The sequence below is a fragment of the Microtus oregoni genome, unplaced genomic scaffold, assembly GCF_018167655.1.
Source record: "Microtus oregoni isolate MIOR12 unplaced genomic scaffold, Mior012 000016F_ref0000370, whole genome shotgun sequence".
Lineage (NCBI taxonomy): Eukaryota > Metazoa > Chordata > Mammalia > Rodentia > Cricetidae > Microtus > Microtus oregoni.
In genome coordinates, this window is record NW_024543075.1 from 22,949,304 (window position 1) to 22,968,359 (window position 19,056).

The 19,056-nt window shown below is 49.9% G+C and overlaps 2 protein-coding genes across 3 annotated transcripts in view; one reads left to right on the top strand and one right to left on the bottom strand.

Annotated features, from left to right (window-relative positions):
* Nucleotides 1–9,348, top strand: part of Cog7 (component of oligomeric golgi complex 7) — a 64,568-nt gene extending 55,220 nt beyond the window's left edge. Inside the window, exons 14-17 of the mRNA XM_041666387.1 lie at nt 1,041–1,124; nt 2,336–2,450; nt 6,682–6,825; nt 8,791–9,348. Coding sequence (XP_041522321.1) covers nt 1,041–1,124; nt 2,336–2,450; nt 6,682–6,825; nt 8,791–8,957 — 510 coding nt within the window. The 3' untranslated portion in view covers nt 8,958–9,348. The remainder of the gene's footprint in view (nt 1–1,040; nt 1,125–2,335; nt 2,451–6,681; nt 6,826–8,790) is intronic.
* Nucleotides 9,349–14,661: 5,313 nt separating this feature from the next.
* Scnn1b (sodium channel epithelial 1 subunit beta) overlaps nt 14,662–19,056 on the bottom strand; it is a 63,651-nt gene continuing 59,256 nt past the window's right edge. For both annotated transcript variants that reach the window (XM_041666915.1, XM_041666916.1), the window contains exons 8-13: nt 18,722–18,839; nt 17,726–17,801; nt 17,578–17,635; nt 16,789–16,850; nt 15,553–15,628; nt 14,662–15,448 (exon numbers count right to left, since the gene is read on the bottom strand). In XM_041666915.1, coding sequence (XP_041522849.1) covers nt 15,068–15,448; nt 15,553–15,628; nt 16,789–16,850; nt 17,578–17,635; nt 17,726–17,801; nt 18,722–18,839 — 771 coding nt within the window. In that variant the 3' untranslated portion in view covers nt 14,662–15,067. The remainder of the gene's footprint in view (nt 15,449–15,552; nt 15,629–16,788; nt 16,851–17,577; nt 17,636–17,725; nt 17,802–18,721; nt 18,840–19,056) is intronic.

Below are 19,056 nucleotides of genomic sequence, written 5' to 3' on the forward strand. Positions count from 1 at the left end.
GGGCAGGTGGGATATTTGAGTAAAAAGATTCTCAAACAAGAACAAGGAGCCTAGAAAGCAGAAAGGGCTGAGGCACTGGCAGGAAGAGAAACAGAGACTGGATGGAGTTGGCAGTGGTACTCAGAGGCTTGTTGACACTCAGCCTGGGTCAGGAGCCCTGGGCTAGCTTTGTCATTCCGTTCTCAGAACGCTGCTTAAAGAATTGGGCACCAGGTGGCTGCTGAGAGCAGCTTCACTGTGACCTCGAGGGTTACTCCTGGAGGTCAGCCAGAAAGGGCCTTGTTCTCCAGGCTGGAATCAAGAAGCTGGGCTTCCTTGAAAGATGTGCCAAGATAAGGCTGTGGGCACGTGTGTGCTGACGGGGGAGTGGCTCACGGGTTGCCAGGAAACTCATGCAGCAATGACAGAGATGTTTCCGCTTGAAATAGCTGCATGGGGGCTGAGGCCCTCCCTCTACAGAGGGAGACCCAAGAGACGGAAGGTTTCGTCAGCTCTGGGTCAGTCCAGAGCTACACGGAGGAGGCAGTGCATCCTCACTCGAGGCAGAGAGGCCTTGGTGAGTGAGGTTGGGGTGTTCTGTGCAGCACAGGGCTTACTGGGCCTCCCTCCCAGGAGGAACAGTTCTCATACAGTCTCTGAGGTTCCCATCTTCTTTTGAGTTCCAAAGGCCAAGGTTAGTGGAGCCACCTGTATTCAGTCCCTTATTTTTTGCATGGTGACCCCATCATATAAGCACAGACTCAGGGCCACCTAACTCATTTCGTGTTGCTAGCAAGATATACAGAAGTGACCAGTCTTCATCAGGTGACTGTGCTGAGAAGATAAGTGTGCCTGCGTAGGCTGGGAGCTGGAGGGTTTCATCTTATGATGGTCTTCCAGAAGGTTGAAGAGGTGTCCCTGTCTTGCTGAGTGTCATCAGGCCTCCAGGTCAGCTGACCATGGATGACTCCCGAAAGACGATGAGCTCTCTATATACTGTCACAGTGTACCTTCTGAGGCTGCCTGGTAGCATGTACTAATTGCTTCCTCTCTCCTTCCAGAGCTGGAACACAGCAGGCATTGGCGAAACCCTGACCGATGATCTGCCCGCCTTCAGCCTCACGCCTCTCGAGTACATCAGCAATGTAAGAGCTTCTCGGGTACACTCCAAGGTGGCCTCTGCCTTTCACAACCCACTTCTGATTCCCTCAGGGCAGTCACCACACAGTTTGTGCTGTGTGGACCTGGTCTGGGATGGTCTTCATTCAGATCCTGGGCAAATGCAGCGAGCCATCAGTGATTCAGATGCTAAGACACACTTGCTCCACTCTTCCAGTGTGACCCCTGCAGGTGTCAGAATTGAATCCACTTAGAAATTCTGACTTGGAAAATCAAGGAACAAGTGGTCAAATTATTTTCTATTCCATGCCTGTTATAAAACACAGCTGTGAATTGTAATAGAAGGAAGTGCTTGGAATAGGCACAGGTGGCATCATATTTCCATCCTGTCCACTTGTGATAAGTGCTAGATTGGCTGTGGGCTCGGCCCAAATGCCTTACAAGTTTCCCTCTCGTGATTCTGCACCACTAACTTCAGCCGTCTTTGTTTTCTAGTGCATGAAATTACAATGGAATTTTCTCTCTGGACTGTAGTTGTGAATGGCAACTTCCAAGTATAGCCTCTTCTTTCTCCTGGCTAAGCCATCTTGGAGGGGGAGAAACAGAACCAGGTGCTAGTCCAAATGACAGGACACTTGCTGGCATTAGCCCCTAAGTGGACTTTTTCTGTGAGCAGTAATGAGACTCAACTTTACACAGTGCTTTTAATCTCACAAAGTTCTTTGGTACCCACCGCCTCATTGAAGTAGGTGTTGCTGGACGCACTTCAGGACATTGAAGCCACTTTTGAGAAGAGTGTATCTACAGGGTGGACCAGGCCTCTGTGTGTGTGTGTGTGTGTGCGCGCGTGTGCGTGCGCGTGTGTGTAAGGAGTGTGCATGGAGAGGCCAGCTAGCCAGCTTGTTTTTGAGACAGTCTCTCACTGGGACCTAGAGCCTATCTGGCTGGTTAGCAAGCCCCAGGGATTCGCCTGTTGTCTTCTCAGCCCAGGGACTATAGGCATACCCCACCACACCTGGCTTTTTGCATGGGTGCTGCGGGAAGAACTTGAGCAGCAGTGCTTCGCTGGCTGAGCTCTCCCCGGCCCTTAGTGGTTGCTCCTGAGGGATTGCCATACCAAGTATCACCTCACACGGGCACTCATCCCAGGGCTAGCAGTTGTCTCTCCTAAGCAAACCTTTCGAGTAATTAGCTAGGTGTGTCAGTGTCAAGCTGAAAGTGCTTTCTTTCGTTTCAGATTGGGCAGTACATCATGTCCCTGCCCTTGAATCTCGAGCCATTTGTGACTCAAGAGGACTCCGCATTAGAGCTGGCCTTGCATGCTGGGAAGCTGCCATTTCCTCCTGAGCAAGGTGAGAGAACTAGGAAGCCATAGCACCTGCTGTCCAGGGAACAGTGGGCACCATATGGGGCTTATAGCTCCATCTTAACACCTCACCAGCCATAAATCTCTCTCTAAACAACCAGGGATGTAGTCATCAAATATAGAATAGAAAAGCTGAGTTGGTGGTTCATGCCTTTTTATCTTAGCAAGTAGGAGACGAGGCAGGAGGACCACTATAAGTGTGAGGCCAGCCTGGGCTACATGGTAAATCCCAGACTAACCTGGACTATAGAATAAGACCTATTCCAAAAAACAATCAAAAGAAAGCAAAACCAAACAAAACCCATATGTGTGTGTGTGTGTGTGTGTGTGTGTGTGTGTGTGCATGTGCCAACACAACATACAAAAGAAGCATTTAATTCAGGGACTCATGGTTTCCAGAGAGCTAGAGTCCATGACCATCACGGTGAGGAGCATGACAACAGACAGGCATGGTGCTGGAGCAGTAACTGAGAGCTTACATGCTGAGGCAGTAACCGTGAGTCAGAGAGAGAGAGAGCTAACTCAGAATGACACAGACTTTTAAAACCTCAAAGCCCATCCCCAGCACTACACCTCCTCCAACAAGCCCACACCTCCTATTCGTTCCCAAACACTTCCACCATCTGGGGCCTAAGCACTCAAATTTATGAGCCTGTGGGGGCTATTCTCATTCAAACCACCACAGATGTCTTCATAACTTATCCATTTTCTTCATTAAAAAGAATCAAAATCATTAGCACTTAACAGATAAGATCTTCAGAAACATTAAGGAAAAAAAATGAGGTGTGAACTAATACTTACGTTTCTCTATCTCATGCTTTTTTCTGTGAAAGCACTCAAAATAAATCCTTTAACTCAAGTACATATGAGCAACAGTAAATGACTTAATAGGTTTTGTGTGTGTGTGTGTGTGTGTGTGTGAGAGAGAGAGAGACAGAGACAGAGACAGAGACAATAATAATTATGAATTTAAAAAGGAATGGGAGAGAGATGGAAGGAATTGGAGGCGTGTAAATACAGCATTCAGTATGAAATTCTCAAAAAATTATTAAAACAACCCCCTCCAAAAAAACAGGTCTAGGGAAGTGCACATTAAGGAGGGTGCAATCACTGCTCTAGACAGGGGGTGAGGTGTATGAAGGACATTTAGCTGTCTTCACTGTATTTTTAAATGCCCACATTCTTCTAAAATCTAGAATATAGTTCTTTTAAAATATATTTTTAATTTGTATTTGTGTGTGTCTGTGTGTGGGTATGTCTCTGTGTGTGTGTGTGTGTGTCTGTGTGTGGGTGTGTGTCTGTGTGTGGGTGTGTGTCTGTGTGTGGGTGTGTGTCTGTGTGTGGGTGTGTGTCTGTGTGTGGGTGTGTGTCTGTGTGTGGGTGTGTGTCTGTGTGTGGGTATGTGCACATGAGTGTAGGTACCCTTGAAGTTTAAAGAAGGCATCAATCAGATGATTGAGTTGAAGTTATGGATAGTTGTGAAACACTGGATAGGTGCTGGGAATTAAACCCGGGTTCTCCGCAAGAGCAGTAAGTACTCTTAACCTCTGCCATTTCGCAGCCCTGAGAATATATTTCTCTATTGTGTGTGAAATGAGGCATACACCAAAGTGGTGCTAATCTCTGAGGGCCTGTGATGCGTGTGCATCATTTTTATCTTTGTTTACTAACATGTTTTTTCATTTATATGTTTACTTAGCTTTTCTTTTGAAATAAATTCTTCTCTCATACAATACATTCCGACCTAGTTTTGCCCCCTTTTTTTAACTTTTTGAGGCTAAGGATCCAACTCAGGGCTGTGCATTCTGAGCATTCCTCTGCCACTGAGCCACATCTCTCAGCTCTTAATATACCTTGTAAATTTAGAACCTCAATCTTGTTTTCCTAGGAATTTCATACAGATGAACTCAGCATCCAGCCTTAAGAGCTGCTCTGGCTTTTTTTCTATTCTACTTACGTACTGTGCTGGAGTATCTACATAAATCTCAGGTGTCTTATCTCCTCCTTGTGTCCTTCATACAGCTGCTGTGTGGACTGCCTGCTGCACTGCAGCAGGAAGACAGTGTCTTGCTCCTCCAGGACATTGGTGATATCTGCACTCACTCCCTCAGTCACGTCACAGATGCTTACTGACCATTTACTGTTTGTGCGCAGTTAGGATAGCCTCACCAGAGGAAATTTCAATATGACAATTAACAATTTGACAGTATCAACATTAACCCAGATATTTTGGTTTTGTTTGTCGTTTTGAGACAGGACTCATGTAGCCCAGGCTGGCCTTATACTTGCTATGTAGTCAAGGATGGCCTTAAGCTCCTGATCCTCCTGCCTCCAGCTCCCTACTGTTATAATTAAAGATGTGTACCAGCAATATGTGTTGCCATTTCCTTCCTTCCTTCCTTCCTTCCTTCCTTCCTTCCTCCCTCCCTCCCTCCCTCCCTCCCCGTCTTCGCCTCTCTATCTTTCTTCCTTTTTTTTTGGATGGTGCTGGGATTGAATCTAGGGCCTTGAACATGATGTGTAAGTTTTTATCACTGAGCTGCATTCCCAGCCAAAATATTTACGTTTTGTTGAGGGGAGTTGTGTGTGTGTGTGTACATGCGTGTACATGTGTGCACACACTCATGTGTCCCACAGTGTACATGTGGAGGTCAGAGGACAATTTGTAGCAGTCAGTTCTCTCCTCCCACTATGGGATCCAGGGGTTGAATTTAGGTCCTCAGGCTTGTCAAGCCATGATTCATCTTGCCACCCCCTCAAAAATTAAACATATAGAAAATAGGAAAGAAGTGTATAGTGAACATTCATATATAATCTGGCTGTTCTTAGCTTTTGTTTGTTTGTTTTTGAGATAGGTCTCTCTATATAATATAGCCCTGGCTATCCTAGAACATATTATGTAGACTAGTCTAGATTCGAACTCACAGAGATCTGCTTGCCTCTGCCTCCTGAATACTAGGATTAGAAGTGTACACTACTATGCCTGGCTTTCATGTCTAGCATTTTAACATTGCAGATTTAAGGAACTAGATGGGGCTGGAGGATCACAAGTTTGAGATTGCTTGGGTTATTTATCAAGTTCCAAGATATAGACCCTGTCTCAGAAACCAAAACAAACAAAAACCCAGTACCAATGGACCTGCTTACCTAGGCATAGGGTCACATGACTGCCCTGGTATTCTCAAAGTAGTTTAGGCTGGCCTCAAACTCAGGGTAGTCGTGCACACGTGACACCACTTTTTGCTTGAAAATTTTTATTTATTATTATTACTAAAAGTTATTATCATCATATAGCTATTGTTGAAAATGAGTTTCACTCATGGATGATATTTATTTACTCATTTGTTTGCTTATTTATTTGAGACTGGGCATTGTGTAGCCTAGGCAGGCCACAAACTCCACATAGCCATTGATGACCTTGAGCTCTTGATCCACCCAAGTGCTGTGATGACAGGCATGTGCCACCATGATCACACTCAGGACCTGGTACATTTGAGTCACTTGACTGCTGAGCTAGGTGTCCAGTCCTCCTGGGCACTTTTAAAAAATGTTTACTTTATGTATATGAGTATTTTAACTGTGTCTGTGACTGTACACTAAAGTGCTCCCTTTGGTCCCCTGTGCTCATGCAGTGCTCCCTTTGGCCTCCTCATTGCACCGGCACAGCTGTCTTCTGAGATTCCAGCTTTGATGTTTGTCTTCCACTTCTCTTTTCCGTACATTATTATGACTGTGGCTGCTACAGCAGTTCCATGAAACCAGGACTCCTGTTTCTCTCTGTGCATGTGGAACATGATCAGAGAGCCCAGGGCCCTCACCTCTCCAGGGGTGGCATTGTTCTGAGGCTCAGTCTTGGTTCCAGCATGGTCCCTGTCTTATGCATTGCCTCTTTACACCCTCAGTGCCCACCTCTAGCTTTGCCTAGAGGCTCTCATCTCTTTAGGGTCCTCCTCTGCCTGCAGAAGTCCTGGCCTCTATGGCTTGATTTGGTTCCCAGGCTTGTGGGGTCTTGTTTAGCCGTACCGGATCGACTCCTTTTCTGAGCTCTCCTTGTCCCTGGTCAGTCAGTGGACCCATAGGTTCCTTGTTCTGTTCCCCATGTTTCTGACCCATTAGCTCCCTGCACATTAGGGCATGTACCATTTATTGGGAGCCAGGGCACTAAGAGGTGACTTTTTCTGAGCAGATTTTATATTTCTGTGACCTTTCCACTTCAGGGGATGAACTGCCTGAGTTGGACAATATGGCTGACAACTGGCTGGGCTCCATTGCCAGAGCCACCATGCAGACCTATTGCGATGTGATTCTCCAGATCCCGGAGGTGACCCCACATTCTACCAAACAGCTGGCTACAGACATTGGTAAGTGCCCATGGATTGGGCAGGAGAAGAGAAGTAAGTTTGACTTCCTTCTTGGTCTCTAGGAATGTTACCCCCAAGTTTCTCCTAACTTCAATTCTGGGGTTGACTGTGAAGCTGGATAGAAGGGATTCTGGAAGGCCATGGAGGTGGAGAACCATTAAGGGGGCTTTGGTGAGATGCACTGGAGTGAGCGAGACACCTAGCCCTGCCCAGTTTTCTATTCACTGACAGTAATTACTAACGTACCTAACGTTTATGGAGTGCTTACTGCATTCCAGGCGTATCAGGCACTGAAGTAAGCATGCATCCATTGTGTTATGCAATCCTGTAGGTAGGTGATGTTGTATGACAAGGCCACATCCTAGGTTCCTCTATGGTCCCCATCAGAATGCTATCCTGCCCCAGATCAGAGGGCTTGGCTTCCCCACTCCCTTCTCCTGGGGTTTTAAGTGGTCTGGAGAGAGGGTGGAGGGACCTTAACAATCAGCTCCCCCGTGACCCATCCCAGCTGTGACCTGGGTGACCAGGGTTGAGCCAGGTCCCACTTCTGTTTGTTTGCTGATGAAGAATTAGAAGCAAGGTTCAACCCTTGGGGTTCCAGAGTGGTTAGTGATGGGGCCAGCCTATAATCCAGCTGCCCTGAGTCCCTCACCGTGCTCATTTCAGTCTGCCCGTGGCTCTTCCCAGAGGTAGCACCTGTCTTTCAGAGATGGATAAGGAAATTCAGTTGCCCTTTGTCATATGTTCAACTGGTACAGGCGAGAGCACGTCTGGAGTGGGGCAGTGGTGGTGGTGGGCCATGAGATGCTAGGATTGCCTGGAGTTCAGTGGTCCTTGCATTCCTCTTCTCCCCTCCCTGCTCACTCAGAATTGCTTGACCACTGTGTGCCAGCTGTAGTGCTAATGATAGCACACAGCAGGGTTAGAGTGTCTCCTCATCCACTGAGCATAAGGAAGTGAACGTTGAGTGGAAGGCATTCAAATTAAACATTCATACAGCAACATAAAATACTGCTGGCCAGACTGTCATGGCAGACTGAGGCCTCCTGGTTTTACCATTGAGCTGGGCCTGGCAAAGAAGACCCAAGGAAGAGTCTGAGCTGCCCTGGAGTTCAGGTCTAGACAGAGAAGGGGTGAACCCAAGTAGCAATCCCCGTCCAGGCCTTCTGAGTAGAAAGAGGAGGAAGGAGGCATGACATGCCTATGCAGTGATCCCTCCAACACGACAAATACTTTAAAGGTCTCTGTCCCATCTCACATCCATCCCTGCTGCCTGGTGAGTACCGACTGCATGGGCAGGGCTGGTAAAGGGTGGCACTCCTGGCTGCAGCTGCGTGTTTTCCGTTCAGACAGTGCTGTCAGGTGGTTAGAGTCCAGGGCTGCTCTGTCTGTCTGTCTGTCTGTCTCTTTCTCTCTCTCTCTAGACAGGGTCTCATTGTGTAGCCCTGGCTGGCCTAGAACTCACTATGTAGGCTGGCTGTCCTCAAACTCAGAGCTGCACTACCCCCGCCTTTCGAGTGCTAAAGATGTGTCCCATCATGCCCAGCCAGAGGTCTCTCTTCACCATTGTGCTCTATTTGAACTGGGTTCAGGCTAATAAATCTGCATTAGCTAGTTCTCAGGGGCGAGATGCATGATACCAGACCACCACCTCTGACACCAGTCTCGAGTTCAGTATGAGCTTCCTAGCTGGCAGCTTTGGTTGTTCAGCAAGCCCATCCCCCCCCCCCCCTTGCTTCTCCACCTGCTGGAGAATATGCTGGGGGTAAGATGGGGGGGCAGCTGCTGCCTTTACACTGGTGCTGGAGGGATGTGGAGGGGAAGCTAGCAATGCTGGCTGGTTCTAAGGGCTCAGATCATACCCACTGCCTGCAGGTGAAGGAGGGGAGCAAGCACCCAGAATTTGGGAAGGCCTTGGGGGCTCCATGTACTGCCCCGCTGATCCTGTCCCTTTTTTGCCCACAGACTACCTAATCAATGTGATGGATGCGCTGGGCCTGCAGCCGTCACGTACCCTCCAGAACATTGTGACACTCCTGAAGGCCAAGCCTGAGGAATACAGACAGATCAGCAAAGGCCTGCCACGTCGCCTTGCAGCCACGGTGGCCACCATGCGTGGTGTAAATTACTGACAGCTCTGAGAAGACGGTCCAGGACAGGGTCAGAGCCTGAAGGGCAGGGCCTGTCCAGGACAGGACAGGGACTGAAGCCTCGGTGACTCTCAGAATGGTTCATTCTCGGCCTCTGTCAGTGATGGGACACTATATGTGGAAAATGCTTTCACTTCTCATAAGGCAGGCGTGGTGGTGCATGTCTGCAATCCTTGGGAGGCTGAGACAGGAGGATTGCTGTGAGTTTGAGGTCATTCAGGGCTAGTGTGAGACCCAGTCTTTACAAGGAGAAGGGTGTAAATGAGAAGTAATATATTATTTATCAGAAAGGAGTCTTCAGATGGTTTTTTAAAAATAACTTATCTTTAATAAATACTGCAATGGGGCAAAGGCTGTTTCCGTCTTCTCTGGTGACGTCTGATTGCTCGCAGCACGCTGAGCAGGGCCTGAGAACACTGAGGTAGGTAGGGCTGTGAAGGGGCCAAGGACAGTTACAATCAACCTTAGGACAAGGCCACAGCTGATACTGTGGTAGAGCAGAAGGCAGAGGCACAGTGCTGGGAAGAGCCTGCCAGGTGGGAGGAGGTGGGCAGCCAGCAACTGGGGGCAGCTCTGCAGTGGGGAGCAAGGGGGCTTCCCAGCAGGAAGGGTCAGAGCAAGTGCAGAGGCCAAGTCCATCCAGGGTGGCCAGAGAGCAGGGCAGCAGGCATTCAGGTTAGAGAGGGATGGGGCCAAATCATAGGATCTTCCAGGCTGTGTGAGAATTTCCGTTTCACGTTTCCTTTTTTTTTTTTTTTTTTTTTAAACTACAGGATGATGCAAATTTTACACACACACACACACCCCTTAAAAATCTTTTTGGTCTGTTGCATCTGTACTTGTCAAGGCTGTTTGGCTTATATGTAACAGAAAATAATATTGCCTGAATGACTTGAGCCAAGAGGAATTATTTTTTCCACAATGAGAAGCCAAAGGGTGGGAGATCCAGCAGCCTGGACAGAGTAGGGACCTTTGCCAGTGCTCATAGCAGGTGACTCTGGCAGTGTGACTGTCACACCCGTGTCCAGGGGAGCCCATGGGATGGGTCCCGTCTACTAGACAATTAGCAGTGCTCCACAGCCCCTAGTGACCATTTTTTGGTCAGAGGTATGGCTCCAGCTGCAAGGGGTGCTGGGAAAGTGGGGAACAGGACTTGCTTCAGTATTCCTAAGGCTTGGTCCTTACAGCATTTTGAGTCAAGTAACTCTGCTGGGAAACAGTGCTCTACATTAGCCTGGCTCTGTCCACTAGCTACCAGGCGCGTAGCTCTCCCTGGGATGACAAAACTATCTTCAGGGATTCCCAGAAGGGCAAATCAGATGGGGAAATACCGATTGGAGCAGCCAGGATTCATCCTCTGGGCTGAGCAGATGGCTGCCCTGAACAAAGCTGCTTATTTATCATTTAGTGTCACTGGGATCTAATCACAGCCTTGAGAGAAATAGACAAGCGCTCTCATTGAGCTGTGTCCTGGCCCTTTTTATTTAGTTTGAGGTGATGTCTTACAAAGTTGTCCAGCTGATCCAAACTTGTTTTATAACCTGGACAAGCCTTGGATGTGTGACTGTCCTTGCTCAGCCTCTCAAGGAGCTGGCCTGCGCCACCAAGTCTGACTACTAGTTCACTCTGTAGCCAGTGCTAGCCTCAAACTCGCCATCTTCCTGCCTCGACTTCCCAAGTGCTGGGGTTAAGGGCAGACACAACCACACTTGGCTGAAGTAGGCTGTTTCTCAGCAAGGAAAGTGGGAGGGGCTACAGCCTCTGAGAGGGCTGCTTGTCAGAGTTAAGCTCAGCCAGGGTCCCATGGGGTGAAGTGTTACTTCTTGCTGGGGTCTCTCAGAGAAGCCCCCCACAGCCTTGGGAGGGCATAGGCTGTTATCTCTAATCTAGAGAGGTTTGAGGTCTTCCCATGCCAACCAACTGCCTTGTGGCAAGCTAGAGTTTAGAGTAGGTCTGGTGGCCCTAGTATCTACACTGTTAACCCAATGCCAGGCTGCTTTCTTAGTGCACTGTGTGGGAGGTGCGTGACCTAGGTGACACATGCTCTGGGAGGCACGCGGTGTGGGGACACTTAATCCCAGCAGGTCAACCTGCTTGTGCCAGCCTGCGGAGTGGTGCACCACACCTATGAGGCCAGGCCGTCTCACTGAGACTCTCCTTATACCTTGGGAACTAGTTTGGCTGGCCTGGACAACAACATCAGCTGCGACCTTGCCCTAAGGTTGATCGTAGACTGTCGTTGGCAGGAGTCACACCTGGAAGAGGTGAGACCTGAAAGCATGGAAGGTCACAGGTCCTGCTGGTAGTCACATCTGTGGTGACTGGAGCTGGTGAGAAGCATTAGGCTTTAGAAGGACAGTCTGGGACTGGATTCAAGACTTTACTGCCTCCAGCTGTGTGGCCTTGGGAAAGTCACTCCCCTTTTGTGCCAGATTCTAGGACCCCATGTTGGTTCCCAGCTCTTACTTAGACCACCTGAAGAGTCATTGAGAAACAGTAGGGACAATGACAAGTGGCAAGTTCATGTTCATTGTTCATTAATAGTCTCTTCACCGAGCTTCCCTTTTGTAGATGAAGTGGAACTCATACATTGTCTTGGGTGGTTTAAGTGGACCCAACCTATTCCCAGTGCTAAAAAGGCCCATGGGTTCTCTGGAAGGAATAGAACAATACTCTTCTAGAGCAGGCACAGGGTGGCTGGGCTGCCAGGCCAGAGCTACCTTAATGATGGAGCCTGATCCTCACTGTCCCCCTTAGAGTGAGGTCAGCAAGCCAGTTCTGAGGTGGTCCCTGTCTTAGACATTTGCAGATGGCTCCAACGTGTCTGTGAGCAGAATCTTTTCTGGGTTAGTGGCTTCTCCCTCTGTGGACTCTCCCAGGCCTGCTAGTTGGTGTCTTCCATTCCCAGTCACAGAGTGGGGTATATGAGACACTGTCTTAAAAAACAAGGGCTGGAGAGATGGCTCAGCAGTTAAAAAACACTGGATGCTCTTCCAGATGACCTGGGCTTGATCCTTAGCACCCATTTGGCTGCTCACAACTGTCCATGCCTCTAGTTCCAGACGGACCTGAGGCCCTCTTCTGACCTCTGGAGGTACTACACACACCTGGCACACAGGCATATACACAGCCAAAACACTCATACAGAAGAAACAAACAACCCCACTCCCAATTCCTAAAAAACAGGTTTATTTAGCTCAAGGTTCTGGAGGTTGGTAAATCCAAGACTGAGGAGTCAGCATTCAGATGTCATGACATGACAGAAACAGCCTGTGGTAAGACTTAGCTTCCTCTCCCTTATGAAGCCATTAATGCAGCTAGCTTCTCAAGGTGGCTTGGGAGGCAGAGACGCTGGCTGCAAACCATATCATAGAAGGAGAGAACTGACAGCTGCAAATTATCCTCTGCACATGAGTTCCGTGCTATACTTGGTGTGACATGCGCGCGCACGCACACACACACACACACACACACACACACACACACACACGAGGAATGTAAATAAAAAAATAAAGTCAGCAATGCACGCTCTGATAGCTTCAATTCTATTTAACGCCCAATTGTGACGACTCCAGTTGCCGTCACCAGGGTACTTTCTGGGTCTTTTTGTTTTCTTGCTTTGGTACTGGGAATGGAAACGCGTGTTGGGCAGGCACTCTACCACTGAGCTACATTCCCAGCTCAGCATATGATAGGCTTATTAATTTTCAATATGAGTTTCAGAGGAGCTTTTCAAGCCATGCAGTCACTTACTAGAGTAATGATTGTGGGTGTCTTTGCCTCAAGCCCCAATTTACTTACCTGTTTAATAAGATATTAATGAGCAAAGTGTGGTGGTGCATGCCTTTGTCCCAACACTCAGGAGGCAGAGAAAGGCAGATCTCTGTGATTTCAAGGCCAGCCTGGTCTACATAGGGAGTTTCAGGCCAGCCAAGGCTACACAGTGAGACCCCCCTATCTAAAAAAAAAAAAACCCAAATAATAATTAAGATGGCATAATACTGCTTCCCAGGCTATGAGGATGGGATGAAAGGAGAATTCTACAGTGCCCGGCAGGAGGGCCAGGGAGACACTTCATTCAGTCAAGTGTTTGCCACATGAGCATTGAGTTCAGATCTCCAGAACTCACGTAAAAACAAACAACAACAACAAAAGCTGGGCACAGTGGCCTGGGTCTGTACCTGTATAGTAGGTTGGAGAAAGGAACTGGGTTGCAGATCTCTGGAACTCTGACTAGCCAGCCTAGCCAGTCTGTGAGTGCCAGGCTCAGTGAGATGCTTTATCTCAAAATCTAAGGTAGAGTGCAGTCAAGGGAGAAGCCTGGCATCGACTCTGGGCTTCCGTATGTATGTGCAATCACACGCACATGTGTGCACACCACACAGACGTGCCCACACCACATACACAATATGACTATTAAAATGATAAAGTACTCAGCGTGGGATCTGGCACATGGTGGGAAGTGCCCAGTGTACTATGGCTGTTGCTTAGCAAGGGCATGCCAGTGACTTCATCTGCATCTAGCTGGGCCCTGAACTGGGCATCTAGCTTGACACAGGTGGGCAGTGTCCTCCACAGATGTGGCAATGGGGCCTTGATGGCAGACCCAGGAGCCCAGCTGATCTCCATCCACCAGGCTAGACCCTCAGACAGCAGGCTCTGTAGCCAGAGCTCCTTTCTCACTGGGACTTGGCAGGTGGCAGTGGGGCCCCATGTGGTTCAGGCAGCTGCACCTGCTAGCAGCACCTTGCCTTTGGGAGGAGTCATCAGAGTTGCCATATTTAACAGCAAAGGATCCAGGCCATTCACGTAGGTTTGAATATGAAAGAAACAAATGACTTATTCATATAATACATTCCAACCAATGCATTACACTACAAAACCAATTTGTTGTCTCCCTGAAATTGTGGTTTAACAGAGTGACCTGAATTTTGTCTGGTACCCCTAAGCACCAGGCCCCACTCCCCTCAGACTCTGATTTACTGGGTGCAATGGTGGTTTCAGATCTGGTCATATAAAATTGGGTTTGCCAATCTGAGCAGTTTATCCAGCTCATTGACCATGCTGATTGGCTCAGAGATAGGCATATGGCCCAGTCAGGGACCAATGAGTATCAGCCTGGAGCAGGCATTAAGAGAGACCTCCAGAGGTACCCAGAAGCAGAGATGGAATAATTTGGGGTGCTAGAGAGCGTTTGTTTGTTTTAAATGGTTTGTTTGTTTTGGTTTCCTGACACAGTCTCACTATGTAGTCCAAACTGGTCTTGAACTCAGATCCTCCTGCCTTAGGCTTCAAAGTTCTGGGATGACAGGCATCTATCTGCCTTCCATCCGCATGACTGATTTTGCTTGAGTCGGTTTGAGTTTTTTCTACCTGTGTGTGCAACGAATGAAATAGACTGGGTGCCACTGCAGAGGCCCCCGGGCGAGTGCTTTGGGGATTCTGTGGAAGGAAGTGCACAGTTCCTAAGCTAGGGCGGCCCCTGGCCTGCCAAGAGCTCTTGGCTCCCTAGGTAGCATGCTTGCCCTTTCCCAACACGCTCCAGGACACTCGCCTACCTTGGGGATAAAGAACAAGTCTCCACTCAGTGTTTTCTCTCTTTATTTTCTAGACAAAGCATGTGCTCCCCAGAAAAGACTTCTTACCCGATGCTCCCTCCCCATTATCTGCAGCACCCCACCCCACTCCCAGTCTGGTAATATAGGTCAACCAAGGCCAACTAGGGCAGGATCACTGACTCTGGAGGACTGAGGTGGTAACACACACAGAGGTTAGTGGCCTACCACCCGAAGAGGGAATTCAGGGGCCTCTGGAGCCTGTCTACTAGGCCAAAAGACAAAGAGGAAAGACTAGGAAGTGTGGGCAGGAGCCAGGCAAGGTTAGAACTTCAGTATTAAATGGTACCGGCATCTTGACCCTATGGATCCTTCAGCTTGGGGCTGACCAGTTACTGCTGGCTTCTCTAGAGAGACACGGGCTCTGGTGTGGGCACTGTGTTGCTGGCTCTATGGATGAGCCTAATAAAATGAAGCACTGGCAATGGTTATAACTTCCCAGCTTTTGAGTTCACCCGCGGCTCGGCGGGGTGGGGTCTAGATGGCCTCGACTTCACTGTCTGACTCCACAGTGTCCAAAGGCTGCAGCCTCAGGGAGTCATAGTTGGGGGGTGGGGTGCCTGGAATGGGCAGAGTCTGCTGGTCAGGGTAGACCTCAGCATAGAGACTATGGCTGGTTGTATCAGGCTGGAAGCCAAAGTTGGTGTGGGCCTCCACCAGCTCAGCCACAGTGGGTGGTGGACCAGTGTACGACGCCTGTGGCCGTCTCTTGCGCAGGCCTTTGCAGAAGACCACCAGCTTGATGATGGTGATCCAAATGAAGTCGATAATGATCTCCCCAAACTCAATGAGGCACAGCACTGAGCCTCCCATCCAGAAGCCAAACTGGCCCCCCAGGTTTGAGAGCAGCCACACGATCTGTAGGAAACAGGGAAGTGGGGGCCCAGGTCTAGCCAGCTTTAGGGGTCCTAACACCCACCCAGGGTCCCGGGGATCCACGAGGCAGGCACCCACACACTTACATTGTTTGCTGGTGATTCCTCAATGGTGCGGTAGTTGAACTCTTGGAAGTAGATATTGAGCTTGACAACGCCCTTCCTACAGGGGGCAGCAAGGCAGGTTGACACCATGGCCTGCCCTCCCTCCCAGGATGGTTACAATCATGTTTCCCATGGGAAGGGCACTCCAAGGCACCCTGCCCACCTCCAGCCTGAGTTGCTCTCAGGAGCGGGGAAATCCAAACCAGACCTGGAAGAGCCGCCCCTTTCCACTGGCTCTGGGCCTCAGAACCACTAAGGACCTTTGTGGCCAGCACCTGTCCTGTGGATGTCTTTTTCATCCCCATGTCTGCCATTTTCCTAATGGGCCTTCTGGCCTGAGAGGTCCCAAAAGGTTACTCTGAAGCCCCTCTCTGGGCCTAGGGTAACCCAACCCATATGCCACACATCCAAGCAGGGTGACCAGGGGCTGAGAGGGTGACAGGTGTGGTTCCCCACTACATTGGGGAGTCCCTGAAAAGACAGAGCTGTCTTATTTCTGCAGATCTTTCCCAAACTCCACGTTCCCCCTGGGTATCTTGGCCTCTTCTTGACTGGGATCGGCTCCTACTTCTCAAATGTCACCTGTTCACAGACCTTCCCGTTTCTCAGACACACTGGGGTTTCTCCCCATTCCTAAAGAAGACGGGGCTTGTGAAAGACACTCTTGGCTGGAAGGCCTTCTTGCATCTCAGCTCAAGGTTTCTGGGGGTGTAGACCTTACCTTTCCTACGCTCAGTGTGTTGAATGGACGGAGGGAAGGTAGGTAGGTGGATAGGTGAGAAAAAGACAGAAGGATGGGAGTTGGCGAGACAACTCAGCGTGTAAACTGCTCGCCACACAAGCCCGATGGCCTGAGTCAACCTCAGGAACCCACATAAGGAGGGAAGTGGCTCCACAAAGTTGTCTTATGACCTTCTCATGCACACCGTGGCATGTGTGTGCTGCGTACATACATACCACACGTGGCATAATTATTTTTAAATAATGGCAGATGTGGTGATGGGGGCTATGGAGTAGCGCTGGCCTGTGGAACATCGGCCCTTCATCCATTAGACACCGACCCCTCAGCTGCTTTTCTTCCCCTCTCCCTCCTCTAGTCTTGCACTGAATTTTAACAGCAAAAGGAATTTGGGCAACGGTTCCGCGTGCAAACCCTGCCCCAGGCACTGGTTCCTCCCTTTCCTGCCTTCGCCAGCCCTGGTCACAATCCATCGTCACCTGCTCAGGGTGATGTTTGCGCTCTGGTCCCGCTCCTGAGACAGGACATGGAAGATCCAATCCTAGAACCCAAGAAGGCAGCTGAAAGAAATGGACATGCGCGCACATGCGCGTGCACACACACGCACAGGCATGCATACACACACACACACACACACACACACACACACACACACCATAGCCCCTGTTGCCTAGGATCTGGGCAGAGAGAAGCCCCGCACCTTTCAGAAGTCTGAGCCTTGAGTTGAGAACAGAGGAGCTCACAGAAGCCTGTCTGTCGTCAGAGGGAGGAAGGAGCTTGAGGAGCTTGGCTCTCTAGATGTCTTGTCCCCAGGCGAGTATTGCTAGACTCATTCCCATCTCTGGCCATAGCACTTGCTGTTCTTTCTGTGCAGAATCCTCCCAGCCTGCCTGGGCCAGCTCTGCCTCTGGCTATGGCTCTCTGGCACCTCTGTAGAGAGGCCTCCTTGATTGCTGTCTAAGCACCTTCCCTCACTGTTCTCTCATGTTGTTTCTGTGTATATGTCTCTCACTGACTGGGCTCTAGACTTGGCTAATGGAAGCTATGCCTGTCCCGGGCATGGTACCTGAGAGAGTATGGGTGGAGTGGAAAGGAGGGGAGGGAGGAGTGGAAAGAAAGGGATTGTGGGAGGGAGGGATGTAGAAATGGATGGAGAGGGACAGGGAAAGAAAGATGGAAGGGGAGAGAGGGAAAAGACTCTAAAGTCCCAGACTTGTTCTCAACCCAAAGACAGAGGAGACCAGGAGCTTGGCCTTCTGCCATCTCACCTCAGAGGCCTCGGAAGGCCAGTCAGCCATGGAGATGGTCATCTTGTATTGGGTGTCGCTGGAAGAGAGAAGCCAACCCTGTTGCTGTCCTGGCTGCCCTGTGCCCTCCTCCTCACCAGCCCCTGCTGACCCCCTGTGCCACACTCACTTGCAGGAATCCTTGCACATGCTGAGGCAGGTCTCTCTCTGGGCCACGCTCATCTGCAGGCTTAAGTAGCAGTAGGCTGTGTGGGTGAGATGGAGGTGGTCAGGAGCAAGGAGGGCTGCTTCTGGGGGTCCTCCCTCCCCCAGCCAGTGTCTGCTGTCCTCATAAGTCCCCTAAGGGAGACCTAATCCAAGTCTCCAGTCACTAATACCACTGACCTGCACCCCCATCCCTCCCCTGCCCCATCTTGCCCCAGCCTAGTTTGGGGTCCTGTCCCTGAATGTCATAGATGCAGCTCAGAGGGCAGAGTGTCTTCTTTGTCCCTCCTCATCAGTACCCAGAAGATAGTGTACAGAAGTATAAGCAACCAAAAACAAATAAACAAATACATGTATGTTTTCCTCGCTTGCATATTGTAATGGTGGTAGGACCCACGACTATTAATTGTATCCCTAGACTGACTCCAATCCCCCAGGGCCCTTAGTCTCAGGCTCCATCTATGTGGGAACCCATTTGGGATTTGTCCTGTGACGCTGGCTTCTGACTCCTGGAAGCCACCATCACAACAGCAACTTCTTCAGTGCCCCCCTCCTGCAGCCCAGTTCCCTCCATGCATGGATGCACATGCTGAGGATGGAGTCGCGGCTTTACGTGTACATACACACATGCAAACCCTGGGAGCAAGGCGCCTGTTGATGGTAGTGCAGTGATACAGTGTTCTGTGCACAAAGACACAGCTGTACCTTTCCCATGTGCAACCCATGTGAAGATCCCATATACATACATGCCTAACCCCTGGCTCGTGTGTGCAGGGACATACACAGCACACATACACACACATGCCCACATCTGTGTCTCAAGCATGCGTGTCACAGAATCAAAATGGGGAGAAGGAAGGTTCTTTTGGAAGGGGGCCCAGGTGGGGTTGTGGGCTGGGGAGAGACCCCGTTAGTGAGGGGCCTCCCCTCACTGTTGCCAGTCTTCCGGTGCTACACTCACCCCAGTCTGGGAAGTCCCTGCTGTTGCAGTACCTCTCCCCAGCGGGCAGCGGGTACAAGTAGTGGCCGCAGCTGCAGTTACGGATCATGAGGTCTTGGAAACAGGAATGGAGACAGGCCTGCGGGTGCAGAACAGATCTCAGGCAGGGTGGGATGGTCCCACTCCAGTACCGAGAAGAAAGAGCCCAGAGGAGTTACCGCCAGGGAACTAGGCACTACTGGGGACTAGGAGGTGTGGTCTCTGGGGTTAGGCCACTGTTGTTCTTGCACATCGGACCCCACAGCAGCTTCTTGGACTCTGCACAGGGACTCGGGTCAGAGCCCATCAGCCCCGGT